Raw genomic sequence first — 15,160 nt, forward strand, 5'->3', positions numbered from 1 at the left:
GAGGACACAGTCAGGGATATATAAGCAGCTGCGGACATTTTAGCTCTCTCTCTCTCTCTCTCGCTCTCTCGCCCCCTCCATGCGGCTTGGTGAAGGGGCCTTCTCCATGCAGAATAAAGAAGCTAAGTTCTCCATGTGGCTTGGAGAAGGGGTCTCCAGGCTGCTTTAAGAGGCTCTCGCTCTCGTGTGCTCCCTCCATGTGGCTTGGAGATGGGGTCTCCAGGCTGCTTTAAGAGGCTCTCGCCATGCTGTTTTGAGAAGGAGAGAGATCCATGCAGTTTGCAGGAAGAAGGCAGTTTGCAAGGAGGCTGAGAATCCAGGTGGTTCTGCATTGAGAGCTGGAGGGCACCACAGCACAGAAAGGACCTCCCCAATCAGAAGAGTGATTGGCAGCTGCTGGTAAAGCTGAACTGTGTTTGGAAAGTAGGGAAATGGTTTCTCTAACTTTTCTAAAGCTAGCCTGGTTTGGTAGTGGGGAGGCAAGGATATGTGTTTATGGGTGTTTTAAAGAACATAAGACTTAACAACAGAAATCCACAAATAACTAAATCTATATAACTGTTAAATAAACAATTCTTTTTCTTTTCACTAAACTCTGGTATTGAGAGTTATAATTTTGGCGGCGGGCAATCGGGCCCCTAACTAAAGAGCCCGTGGGTTTGTTTTCAATTGGAGCAACCCAGGGGTTCTGTAACAATTATACATCAATAAAGTTGATTTAAAAAAAGATCAACAAACAATACTACAAAACAATAAAATTATAAACCAGCCTTGAAGTTCTGGTAGTAAAGGAACATAAGATAGATTGTTGAGTGAAAAAAGCAAGGAGTAGAACATATACATAATCTGTGAGATCTGCTTATGGATGCACAGACTATCTCTAGGTGAGTAAACAGAAAGTTAGTATTGGTGAATACCCAAAGGAGAGAACCAGGAAACAGGGATGGGGAGGAGATATGGGAGACAGGCAGGCGTGGTTTGAAAGACTTTATGAGGACTGCTGTGTGGAGACCTGCCCCAAAACAGGAACTTGGGACTTAACCAGCAGGTTTCTTATCTTTCATGCTTGCTCTGAACCCCACACTCTAGGGGATTTTAATGATAGAATAGAAATACAAAGTGGCTTTTAAGGAAAAGGGAAACTGCTCTGTTTTTCTCTGTATATCCTCAAATCCTTGCCAGTAGAATATGAAAAACAGAATGATTAAGTAAGAGGAAATGTTTTTGACCTTGTGTAAAATACCTGGATGTTTCACCCCTGTATTGATCTGCATTTTCCTTTCACTCTCTACCATTTGGGGAAGGACTGCATGTTTTCCTTATGCATTTCCGTGTGTGGAAAGTAGATAAAAACCCTGGCTAGTAAAGAAACGGGGGCAATTTTCCTCAGAGAAAACACCCTCCCTTCCTTCCTCAGATGGAGAGTGTCGGAGCAGTTTCTTCATCCACTCTGAGGGACCCAGAGTCTCTTACAAGGAGACTTTTTCACTAAATATACTTTTGCAATCTTTGATTTTTTTTTTTCAAACTAGGTATTTATATTATTAGTTTTTAAAGCTTTCACAGAACCTTTGTTTTTTCCTCCAGGAATAGAAGAATCTATCTAGGTCTTCAGCCTTAACAAAAAGCTGCTTGAAATCACCAATTTGCTATCCTCTGACACCATATTCCTCTATTGGGAAGGAAAAACAATAAGATGGAAAATACAAATTCAACTCCTTGGCAACCAAAGTAGCCACAATGAATGAATTATAGTTTGGACACCCTACTGGAACTTGTAAAAAATTATTTCATGTTAATTTCCTCAATCTTGTAAGAAAAGACAAAGATTATTGCTCTTATTTTCCAGGTAAGAAAAGGGTCCAGGGGGAAAATGCTGTCCTATCTGAGATCACCAAATCAGTTACGAAGAGTCAGAACTAGTAACCTTGTTACAGAAACAGGGGAGTCCAAAAATCCCTAGAGTTTGCGACTGGGGGATAGGGAGAAGGAAGCAGCTTTCAGAATGCCTCCACATGCCTGAGGCTGGTGGCTAGTGTCTTATGCAAAATGGCTTTAATGCATCCAAAACCTCAGGTAGATGGGAGGGGTCTTGAACCAGGGGATGGTATGGAAAAAGCACACAGAGCCTACGTAAGGTTCTGTGAATGGTCAGAACTGTTTGCAACACCCACTGCGTCAGAGGACGCAGTCAGGGATATATAAGCAGCTGCGGACATTTTAGCTCTCTCTCGCTCTCGTGCGCTCCCTCCATGTGGCTTGGAGAAGGGGTATCCAGGCTGCTTTAAGAGGCTCTCGCCATGTGGTTTTGAGAAGGAGAGGAGATCCATGCGGTTTGCAGGAAGAAGGCAGTTTACAAGGAGGCTGAGAATCCAGGCGGTTCTGCATTGAGAGCTGGAAGGCACCACAGCACAGAAAGGACCTCTCCAATCAGAATTGAGTGATTGGAAGCTGCTGGTAAAGCTGAACTGTGTTTGGAAAGTAGGGAAACGGTGTTTCTGACCTTCCTAAGACTGGCCAGGTTTGGTACGGGGGAGGCAAGGATATGTGTTTATGGGTGTTTTAAAGAACATGAGACTTAACAGCAGAAATCCTCAAATAATATAAATCTATATAACTGTTAAATAAACAATTCTTTTTCTTTTCACTAAACTCTGGTATTGAGAGTTATAATTTTGGCGGCGGGCAATCGGGCCCCTAACTAAAGAGCCCGTGGGTTCTGTTTCAATTAGAGAAGCCCAGGGGTTCTGTAACACCGTGATCTTCTGGATTCTCATTTTACTAATCAGAGGTCCTCAATCTGTTCTGTGACAACACTTCACACTGGGAACAGCAGTGGGTAGAAGAAGATTGTGTTGAGTAAAGAGGAGGAAAGGCTATCACTACTGACTGTGCTCCTGTATGTTTGATCTGAACAAAATAAGAAAAGCTGACTTTGCAGAGAAGATAGAGACAGCAGTAGTTATCTTCAAGTTTTACACCACCTAGCAAGCAGAGCCCACCCATGATGGAAAGTCTTCTACTCTGCTACTTCATCACACCGCTCATAGATCTGACAGAGCATGTACATGTATCAGGGAGGCAGTAAAGGTTAAGTATGCAGGTCTCAGAGTCAGAGTTAGATCTATGACCCCGAGCAACTTACTTGACCTGTTATCATCATCTCAATGTAGGGGGCAAGTTTCTGGAGCACAGTGATTATATCTCTTGCTTTTGGGGGAAAAGTTGCCTGTTCTATTTGAGATATTATATATTTAAAACATTCTCTTGAGCAACCTCTCTCATTTTCAGAAGAAATTTAAGAACAATGTTTCTATCAATTTTTCCCCACCCCCCCACCGGTTCGTCTCTACTTTGAAATGACAATGGTAAGCACCACAGCAACCAGAAAACGTCCAAGAAAGTAGGGCAGCTATGGTTGTCCCACAGCAATGCCGGATGGAAAATGACAGAGAGCAAAGATGGCTACTGAGAAATGGATTCTGCCTTCTTCAGTGTTCAAATGCTCATTTAAGTTCCAGCCACCTAAAATGCTTTAGAAAAAAGTTGACGGGGGCAAATACATAGGCAAATAAACCACCATAGAAAAAGCCTACAGAATGCAACTCCAAGAGAACAGGCTAGTTTTAGACATTTCTTATAAGCATAAACAAAAAAAGAGCATTGTATGCGAAATAAAAAATGGAGGAGAAAAGCCAGAGAATCAATGAGTAAGGAAAACTGTTTTTGACCTTTCAAGCCTGGCTGGGGAGGAGAAATGGTGAAGTGAAAGTGAGAAAGAAGGTGTTAGAAGTGAGCACTGGGGGCAACTTTTCAAGTTTGAAGAAACTTACAATGGCATGATTGCAAGGAGGTATGCATGGGAACAGATACTATACCGTCTCACTACTGATTTTCCTTTGCTGCTGGTTAGGTAATAGCAAGGACTGTGAGACTAATATGGTACTGAAGGCTCTCTCCAGAGAAGGAGGTGGTGTGTCTTGTATCAATTTAAAGACATGAAAAAAACTAAAGATGGCCACAAATTTCTGCCACTAAGAGATGTAGTGTATTTCTCCTCCCCCTGAATGTGGGCTAATCTTGTGACTTGCTTTGACCAGCAGAATGTGACCAAAGTAGAGCTGTGCCTATTCTAAGATCAGATGTTTTTTCCATCTTGGAGCCCTGATCACCATTGTAAAGAGGTCTGGCTACTCTGTTGGAGAGACAATGTGGAGAGAGATGCCTGGTCAGCCCTCAGGTGAGCTGCCATACAGCTAAATGCACCACCTGTAATTCTAGCTCCAGTACAATCTCTAGATAAACAGAGCTGCATAAGTGACCACAGGCAAGTAAGAGGATCATTGAGCTAAACGATCCTTGATTTCTTGATCTGTGAAGTCATGAACATTAAAATGGTTGTTTTAAACAGGAGGCCTACTACATTAGGCCATACTACCAAGACACGGAGTCAAAATGGCTCTGCCCAATACACAGAAACAAACACAAGGAGGCTGCCAAATTGAGGAGGCAAAGAAATATGGCCCAAATGAAAGAAAGAGAAACCCCAGAAAAAGAACTAAGTGAAACGAAGATAGCCAACCTATCATATGAAGAGTTCAAAACACTGGTGATCAGAATGCTCAGAGAAATGATTGAGTACACCACAAAATAAAGGAAGAAGTGAAGGTTATACAAAGTGAAATAAAGAAAAATATAAAGGAAATCAACAGTGATGGGAAGGAAGTTGGGATTCAAATCAATGATTCGGAGCAAAAGGAAGAAATAAACATTCACCCAGAACAGAAATAAGAAACAAGAATTTTAAAAAATGAAGAGAAGATTAGGGACCTCTGGGACAACTTTAAACTTACCAACATCCAAATCATAGGGGTGCCAGGAGAAGAGGAAGAGCAAGAAATTGGAAACTTATTTGAGAAAATAATGAAAGAAAACTTCCCTAATTTGGCAAAGGAAATAGACATACAAGTCCAGGAAGCACAGAGTCCCAAACAAGTTGGACCCAAAGAGGACCACACCAAGACACATCATAATTAAAATGCCAAAGGTGAAAGATAAAGAGAATCTTAAAAGCAGCAAGGGAAAAGCACAGAGTTACCTATAAAGGAGTTCCCATAAGATTATCAGCTGGTTTCTCAAAATAAACCTTGCAGGCAAGAAGGGACTGGCAAGAAGTATTCAAAGTGATAAAAAGCAAAGACCTACAACCTAGCTTACTCTATCCAGCAAAGCTATTATTAGAATGGAAGGGCAGACAAGGTAAAGCTAATGGAATTCATCATCACCAAACCATTATTACAGGTAATGTTAAAGGGACTTATTTAAGAAAAAGATCATCAAAACTATGAGCATTAAAATGACAACAAAATCATAACTATTAACAACTGAATCTAAAAGATAAAAACAAAGTAAGCAGACAACTAAAACAGGAACAGAATCATAGGTATGGAGATCATATGAAGGGTTATCAGTGGGGAGGGAGAAGGGGGACAAAGGGGAAAAAGATACAGGGATTAAGAAGCATAATTGGTAGGTACAAAATAGACAGGGGGATATTAAGAATAGTATAGGAAAGGGTGAAGCCAAAAAACTTACATGCATGACCCATGTACATGAACTAAGGGGGGGGATTACTGGAGGGAAGTGGGGTACTGGGTGGAGGAGGTCAAAGGAAAAAAAAAGGGACAACTGTAATCGCATAATCAATAAAATATACTTAAAAATTGTTTTAAGACACTAATCAGGAGTTGGCAAACTTTTTCTTAAAGAGCCAGATAGTAAATATTTTAGGTTTACAGGTGACCTGATCTCAACTATTCACCTCAACTGTACTCAACTGCCATTGTAGTATAAAAAGAGCCACTAAAGGCAACATGTAAATGAATGTGCAAGCCTGTGTTCCAATAAAACCTTACTAAAACATGTGGCAGATTGGATTTTGCACATGGGCTGAAGGTTGCTAATCCCTGTATTTGGTTTTGAAGTAATGCAAGAGGAGGTAACTGAAATGACGGGCAAATTGCTTTGTAAAGTGGCCTCAGGGGGACCACATGAAGTCCCTCTCCTCTCTGTGATACAAATGTTTAAACTTAACTTTTAAGTTCCATGATTGGAGTGCACTGCTAGAATAAGGAACATTAGTTTACTTGGCAGTCGGACCTTATCATAAGCAGATGAGTTTATTGAGTCTTATTGGATGTCTTTCCTGAGAACACAAATGAACGGTAGAGACAGTGCAAGTGTGGAATCCATAAAACCTACTTGCTTCTGATTACGCAAGTGTTCATCATATCCAAGTTGAATTAAGTTATCCTCATAAATTATGATGTTAGAAAACTCAAAATTATTTCCCATATCAAATTTTTTAAATCCTCCACAGAAGTAATAGTTATGGAAACAAAAGGCTCTAGCAAGTTCCATCTTCCCAAATCAGGAAAAATTCATTAAGGCTCTTCTTCAGCTTTTAGGAAGGCAAATTCAATAGCTATGATAATTTTCAGAAGCTGTCAAACTGTCAGCTATATTCTGAAAGTGTTTCCTTTTCTTTTTTGATTACTTAAAAACAGTTCAAATTTTAGACGGTTGTACTGATCGCATATCAGAAAATTATTATGAGGGCTATTTAGAGATATATTAAAACTTCAAGCTATTTTATGATAATTTTTAAGATGGAATATTACAAATACTACAAGGCTTTGTTCCCTGGTAATCAAATTACTTAAAATTCTTAATATGGTAGTAACTATTACTTCTGCTTTAAAAATTTATTAAAATGCAGAACTAGGTCTTTCCAAAAAGTAACTGTTAAATACTTAATTCAAAAAAACAAAGAGCCCATAATAATCACTAGACCTTTTTTTAATTGGAGTATAAAAATTTTTATTCAATTCACTGTGATTTTAAGAAAATAATATAATCTCACTGGTTTTCAATTTTTCCACATGTAATTTCATGAGAGATCAGGTGATAAGTAAAATTTTCATCTGCTCAGCCAACTGATTAACCAACACATAAGAAGAGTAGACACTCACCTGAATTCAACCACAATCTTCTGGGGAAGACCAGAGAAAAGCTCACTTTTCAATCCATATTTTGAGCCATCTTTAATTACTTGTTTTAGCACTGTCTGAAAAGTAAAGGCTGGAATTTAATGATAGAAAAAAACCCTGCAATTTTAAAAACTACTTTGCTCCTGGAAACTAAATATTGCTGATTTGCTTATTTTAATTTACAGAACTGAGAATTTTATAGCACTGTCAGCAGCATCACCTTTTTGAGTTCATATCTAAGGGGGCTCTGTGCTATTTTATACAATATATCCTCTCTATTCCTCCTCACAGTGATTAAGGATGTAGCTATTTTACAGGTGAAGAAACTGAAGTTTAGAGAGGTTAAGTAACCACCAGAAGTCCCACAGCAAACAGTATTGATAACAACAAAACCAGGAGCAGCATCTAATATTTTACTGACTACATACTATGTGTCAAGCACGGTTCTAAGCATTTTTTATGTATGTACTCATTTAATCCTCACAGCAACCTTAAGAGATAAGCATTACTTTTACAAATGAGGAAATAGGAGCACAGAGAGGTTAAGTAACTTACCCAAGGTCATATGCCTATTAAGTCACGTAGCAAAACTTGTTTTTACTCTACAGCTTATGTGCTAACTATTGCATGCTGCTGCTACTTCTATGATACTAATGATCACAAGCAATGGTAGAAAACAAATAAAAAATCAGAATTCAAATGCCTATTGGCTATGTAAGTAAAAACCAGGAAACCTTAGGGAAACAGCCAAAACATAGTCCAGGTTAATTTTTAGTTATTAACACAGGACTATTGTATACTTCACAAAACTCTATTTTTTTTTGCTAATGGTGATGATTTATTTATTTCAGTGTTTTGAATTTATTGTGATAGACTTTTACTTACTCTTATATTGGTTTTGCTTTTCAGATTGGATTCTGAGTCCTAAATAATGCAGTTTATGATGTGAAGAATTTTACTATCAGAAATGAGAGTTAAGATGGTCACTTAATGAAAAAGGCAATAAGGTAGCAGGAAGCAGCAGAGTAATACTTTTAAGTTGCATCTACAGAGTGCTGGGTTCTAGCCTAGATGCTTTTATGTTATCTTTAAGCCTCACAATCTTAGAGGTGGGCAACATTTACCACCAAACAGCTGCAAAAACTAAGGTTCAGAAACAGTATGCATTTTCCCAAGGACACAGAGAAAATACAGTGGGACACAGAGATAAAGGATTAATAAACATACAGACATTAAAGCAAATAGTGCCTATAATACACTAGCAGTCTATTAAATGTTAATTACTTCAAGAATATGCATGATGAGAAGATAGCAAGAGGGGAGGTAAACAGTGAGAAGAAATTCATATTCAGAGTATTCTAAAGAATTCTACTCATCTTTTTCGCTTTCCATCCCTTTTTATATAATGGATGGTAGACTCCACAAATGGAAATAGCAATAAGTTAGAATTCTCTTTAACAAAGGACTCTCAGTTCATTGATTTCTTTGGCACAAACAAAAAATAACTTTAATAAAGAACTATCTTATATGCTTCACCTCCAAACATTCCTTTAACAATTTGACCCACCTGCCACCTGGAGCTTTCTTCTCTGCTATTTCACTGAAAGTGCTCTCCAATCAAAATTCTAAATGCCAAACCTAAATTAATGCTTAAATTTTAATATATTATTTTTATGAATACATTCTTTTTATAAAATAAAAATAATCTGCCCTAACCTTGGTCCTTCCGGCCTTCCCCAGGGATAACCACTTCTCATACACTATCTTAGCTGATGACTACTCTCATCTCCTTGCAACGACCCTCCCTCCTTGGTTGCAATGATACCACTCTCTATTGATTTTTGCCTCTCGGTTTCCTTTGCAGGCCCCTCTTCTACTGCCTATCCCCCCACTTCCCACTCTGCACTTCTTCCTTGCTTCTAGCTCCTTACATTACACATCTCCTAGTATAAACAGCTAAGACTTCAACTACTACTTACCTAACAAAATACATTCCGGTGCCACAGAGTGATATATCCAGCTCAGGATCGGACAACTCTCTCAAGCACTTTAAACAGAATATATTAGGTTGGCCAAAAAGTTTATTTTTTTCCATAAAACAATTTTTCATTTTCACCAATAATTTTATTGATATGAATATTTTGAGTATGTCGGCTATCTCCCTCATTGATTGTTCTCAATTAATGTATTGATTTGATCGCTATCAACTTCAATGGTCTACCCAACCATGAAGCATCTTCCAGCGAGAAATATTCAGCATGAAACTTCACAAACCACTTTTGAAATGTTCTATAAGTCACAGCACCTTCTCTACAAGCGGCACAAATTTTTTTTTTTTTTTTGCGTTCCAGTCATGTTTTTACCTTTCTTGAAATAATAAAGCATAATATACTGAAAAATTTGCATATTTTCTCCCATCTTCAATATTAAAATGGCTACACAAAAATTCATCAATTTTGACAAGCTTTTTTTTTAAATGCATGCTGATAGGACAGCTGTTACAATACAATCTAACAAAATTGTTTCAAATGAAGTTAAAGACAACTAAGCGCTATTAGAGCCATCTTATGAAAAAACCAAACTTTTTGGCTAACCCAACACTTCTCTTCCCTCTGTATTCTCCATTTCCATGAATTTTACCCCCAGTGAAACAAGTCTGAAACCTAAGAGTTCCTAAGATTACCCTTTTCCCTCCCTAATATTCATAATGAATCAGGTATTAATCACCAAGTCCAGCTCATGCTATCTCCTAAATATCATTGTAGTTATACCCTCTACCCCCATCATATGTCAGCAGTATCACTACAAAACAACAATCACAACAAAGCAGTAACACCTAACTATCTTCTTATATAATGTACATATATACATAGTTGGCCCTTGAAGAACATGGTAAGGGTTAGGAGCACTGACCTCCAGTGTAGTCGAAAATCCATGTATAACTTTGACTCCCCCAAAACTGCAGGAAGCCTTACCGATAAACAGTCTATCAAAACATTTTTGTATGTTATATGTGTTATATACTGTATTCTTACAATAAAGTAAGCTCAAGGAAAAAATGTTAAGAAAATCATAAGGAAATACATTTACAGTATTTATTGAAAAAAATCATGTATAAGTGGATCCATGCAGTTCAAACCTGTGTTGTTCAAGAGTCAACTGTATAACTATTAAAATGAAATTTCATTAGTGTAATACCAAAAATCATCATTATGTACCAGCTGTTGATACAGGAAAATGCTAATACTCTTTATGCAGAGCATATAAGGCCCTTCACAGTGTATAATTTCATATCCTTCTCCCATACCATCCTATGTGCAAAGCATACTCAATCACCTGCTGATTTCCAGACAATGCCATGTTCTTGACTGTCTGTACTCTAGCCCAAGCTGTCCTCTCTGCCTGGAATGCCTGCCCTTGTATCTCCCAGCCAAATTCTTCTTTATCTCAATTCAAGGTTATTCCTCTCGCCTCAAGATAGACTTAAGTGTACCTTTCTTTACACTGGATTGCAACTTTAAACATGCCTCCATTACATTAGTCATCACATTATTATACCCATTACACAATACACTATTTTTTATGCTTTTATTTTTGATCATAGCTCCTCAGAGGCAGGAGCTATGCCATTTTATCTTTAGATTTCAGTAATATAGTCTCCAGTAAATAATAAGCAGGTTTATTAAATTACTGGGCACAGAGAAGAAAGCTATTATTTTAGAATGGCAGTGAGCTAGTAAATTCCCTCATTCCAATAGATGAACAGGATAGAGGCCCATCTATTCACCAATATGTATGTCTAAATGTAAGATGTACTCAATAAAGTAAATAGAGGTACATATTGAGTTTATAATCAGAAATTAAATATTTCGAAGTTTTCACTTTCTGGAGTGCTTTAACAAATTAACAAATATTCTAATTGGCTGGCACTTGTTGTTTATCTATCCCCATCACTTTTCTGTGGATGACTTTTGTCATTTTACCTTACTCTTTGTTGGTTGCTATTTCTCTACAACTCTAAACAGGACTCCTAAGCAGACTACCACTTCCTGTTTAGTTAATTCATTGGTCAATAGTGGAAAAATGCTTAATCATTCATTCTTTCCATGTGTTCAACCACCTGGCACTACACATGATTTGAATGCATCCTGACTGCCTACTGACATAAACTTAAGTAGTGAAATAATGAGCAGAATTAGAACCATTTAAATGAGTATCTTTTTTGTAGGTCTTAGTAGAGCATCAAAATTGAATTTGGCGAATAAAAAAATGCATGTACATATGTGAAATAAAAATGATGTTATCCACTGTATATTTCTAAGGTACACCTAAAAAACAGGATTTTGTTAGCCCTTTTCCTCAACTCTTTTCTTTTTTCTTTCTCTAATCTGAATTAACTATTACTTGAAATGAGTTTCTCTTGAAAGTCATCCATAAGCTACTAACAGGTGGGAAGTTTAATACCAAAGTGATAGTTCTTCACAACTAAAGAGCAACACAAACAAACGAACTAAATAGGCAAAGACTAGAATAGTAGTCAGTAGGGGGGAGGGGGGAGGGAGAGAAGGGGGATAAGTAAGGGAAGGGTCCAGTCAGGGAACGTGTATGAGTGACTCATGGACATGGACAACGGGGAGGGATATGATTGTGGGAGAGGGCATGGGCTGGGAGGGAGGAGCAATGGGGGATAAATGGGACAACTGTAATTGAAAAACCAAAAAATAAAATTAAAAAAAAAACAAAAAAAAAAACAATGTATGAACTGATATCATCTACTTTTGAAAATTTACAATCTAGTGCCAGAGATCCAGCAGTTTCTAATGCATTTAATTTCACATTTTAGCCACCTACCTTAGAGAATCATTTAAATGAAGAGATTGTAAGGCACTATTAGTGATGACATAAGCTAACATTTAAACATCCCTGGTGCTGCCAGTGCTAATAACTCAACTGCAATTTACAAACAGATAATGTTTCAGCAGGCTAAATTTGTACATGTGTAAGCAGTGACAAATTCATAATTCTCTGCCTGCGGAGTAAGTTTTTGGACATAAATCACTGGCTACATGTTAATCTTGATAACTCTAAAATGTAAAAGAAAAACAAAACAAAAAACAAAACAAAAAAAAATCCTCTAATGGTCCTAAAAGGGTTGAATATTTTTTCTTTATATGACCTGAAAAATTCATTAGACATGCAAATGACCACTGTTTAAGGCCTGAAAATAATAGAGCCATATGTTAGAAGAAATTAGACTTTGAGCAAAAAAGAATTATCATTAAAAAATTATAATTTATATTAGGCACATTCAATACCCTTTTTTTCAGACTATGGGTGTTTGCTGCTCAGCTACCATGAGCAACAGGCATGTTCCTTTAACAAAAATCATACTAAGATCCAGATCCTCGAAGCCACAATGAAGGAAGAATTTCCATGTAAGAAAGAGTGGCTGGACCTCAAAGCAAAGCCCTAACTCTTATTCTCTCTGTTGTCAATTGAGAAGGATTTGAGAATATTTTTAATAAGCAAGTGGGCATCCTTAAACCAGAGAAAATCTCCATTAGTTGTAATAAAGCATGAAAATTCATCGCCATTAAATGTTTAAATTATTCAGTAAATACATACCTTGACTTAAAATAAAAACCACATCTCTTTCAGGTAAGCTGGCTATAAAGGCAAACTCCATCTACCATAGCACACTTTCCCATCTTAGAAAAGTAAAAACAAACCACAGTATAATATTGCTGCCTATCAAATGGCCTTAAGTTTGCTGGGCACTTTGGTGAGGTGCATTTCTACTTCAATAAAATGAAGGCAATAGCTGGAAGAGTCACTTATTTAAAAATGGTAAATTAGATTCACTTGTTTGCTATATTTTTATTTTTTTAAGTCTTTATTTATTTTTTGGAGAGAGGGGAAGGGAGGGAGAAAGAGAGGGAAAGAAGCATTGATTGGTTGCTTCTCGTGTGGCTCCAACTGAGTACCTGGCCTGCAACCCAGGCATGTGCCCTGACTGGAAATTGAACCAGCGACCTTTTGGTTTGCAGTCCAGTGCTCAATCCACTGAGCCATACCAGCCAGGGCTGGTTTGCTAAATTGACATGAAATGTTATCAAGAGCCCAATAGGTTATAGACACTTTTTAAAAAGCTCAAAAAGATTTATTTCTTGTCCTTGTGACTGATTTTGATTAACTAATTTACCTTGAAGTAAGAGTGAAAAAAGAAAAAAAGTTAGAAGACCTAGAGACAAGTATGAAATAGTATCTCTCCAGTGAAAAAATACATTATTAGAAATTTTGGTTTTATAATAGTTTTCAAGAGGCAGCATTTACTAAGTCTGACCAACTCAATACTGCTGTATATGTGTGTTTTAAAATAATACACCAAAGCATGCACTGTGATAAATTTTAAAGTTTAATTGAGATGAAACTCTTAACAGAAAGTCTCGTAACATTGCCTATCCAGGATTACATGTCCTCCATGCTTTCACTCACGTAAGACCCAATTCCTCTATGTGATTCCCCCAAATCTGCCAGGACATCCTTATTCTCCACCTTTGAGCTTTCTTATGCTCATTGTACCAATCATCTTTAGTATTTTTTTATTAAAAGAAGCTGTATTATATATTTATAAGATTTATGTCTTATAAATCTTATGCTTCCCAACACATTATAATCTACCAGAGAGCAGAAATCAGCGGTACCTTTTTTACATTCAATACAGAATCCATTGATTCATTCAACAACAGTTATCTCATACCTACCACTTGCCAAACATTGTGCAGGAACTGAGGATCCAATAGCGAGTTACAAAAAGAAACTATAAGCCCTAATGGAAATTAGAGCTTACAGGACAATAGGCATTAGTCAAATACAAATAATGTAAAATAGAAACTATGGTAAGTATTGCAAGGAGAGATGTACAGTGCTATGAGACGGTATAAATAAAGGGGTTAGAAAGCCACTGCCCAGGAAATATAAAGAACTGAAGGATAAGCAGGAGTTAATGTGGGGTGGCATTCCAAGAAGAGGCATTAGAATGTACAAAAGCTTTGAGGCAATAGGAGGCACAGTAAGTTTAAAAACTGGAGGAAAACCACTGTAGCTAAAGCAGAAAGAGTGAGTGAAGATGCAACCCATTCTTACCTTTGTTAATAGTTCTCTATTTATTTTGAAATTTATAGTCCCCCGACCAGTGCTGATTTCACTCACCACTGTATCACATTTTAGCTGAAAAGATAACAAATCAAGTAAAATAGGTATGTTATAAAATAAGCCTAAAGAGAGTTGTAGTTCTAAAACTATCAGATTTTTCAACTGTCCAAAAGCAGCAGGTGGATCATCTCTCTCAGTCATTATATCTGGACCTGGACTTTCGCCAGTCCTTTACGTCAATCATTCTATTTGGGCAAACACGTTTCCTTCTTTTCCTGACTAGAACATTATTCTATATTTCAAGTCTCTTCCTCTTTCTCATTCCTCACCTCAAATTCTCCACCTGACATGGAAGAAAGAGAGCATCGCTTTACCCGCACCCTACGTACCTGTACCTGGACACGCAATGAACTCTTTTTTATCTCACCCACCTTTAGTGAGGGCAACAAAACATAGTCAGGACCTATGCTAAATCACTTGCACCAACACATAGAATGTAAATAATTAAAATACTTTGTCTTCAGTGAGTATGCCTTAAAATTTTAACCAACTATTCAAAGCACCTAACATACATATGGAACTTGAACAGACTCCTGTTGTCACTGAAGACCCAGTAGTTTCTATTTTGAGACTAAATATTACTCTAATTAGGGTGGTTCTATTCCTGGTATAATTCCTGATAAAAATCTGAGGTGGTTTTAGATCAAATATTTACTCAGTTACCAAATCTCCTTTGCCATACTCATTCTTTAAACATCTTTTTTTGTGATAGTGACTTTCATTGATCCAATTCTACAGGGTGCCCAGATACCTCTTTTGTGTCACATATTAAAAAAACAGCAACAAACCTTGCCCAACACCTGCCTTTTCTGATGGTATTACACTAACAATTTAGTCATTCTCTACAATCCTTTCAATTCCTCTTTTAGATACCAAACTTATCAGAGAAATTAGAA

At 37.3% G+C, this 15,160-nt stretch overlaps 1 protein-coding gene across 1 annotated transcript in view; it reads right to left on the reverse strand.

Moving 5' to 3' along the window:
- The window catches only part of RARS2 (arginyl-tRNA synthetase 2, mitochondrial), a 62,604-nt gene that overhangs the window by 33,946 nt on the left and 13,498 nt on the right, over positions 1-15,160 (reverse strand). The window contains exons 4-5 of the mRNA XM_090279652.1: positions 14,196-14,279; positions 7,032-7,126 (exon numbers count right to left, since the gene is read on the reverse strand). Of these exons, the coding sequence (XP_090135778.1) occupies positions 7,032-7,126; positions 14,196-14,279 (179 nt within the window). The remainder of the gene's footprint in view (positions 1-7,031; positions 7,127-14,195; positions 14,280-15,160) is intronic.

Source organism: Furipterus horrens, unplaced genomic scaffold (genome assembly GCF_987537825.1).
Source record: "Furipterus horrens unplaced genomic scaffold, mFurHor1.1.pri manual_scaffold_6, whole genome shotgun sequence".
Taxonomy (NCBI): domain Eukaryota; kingdom Metazoa; phylum Chordata; class Mammalia; order Chiroptera; family Furipteridae; genus Furipterus; species Furipterus horrens.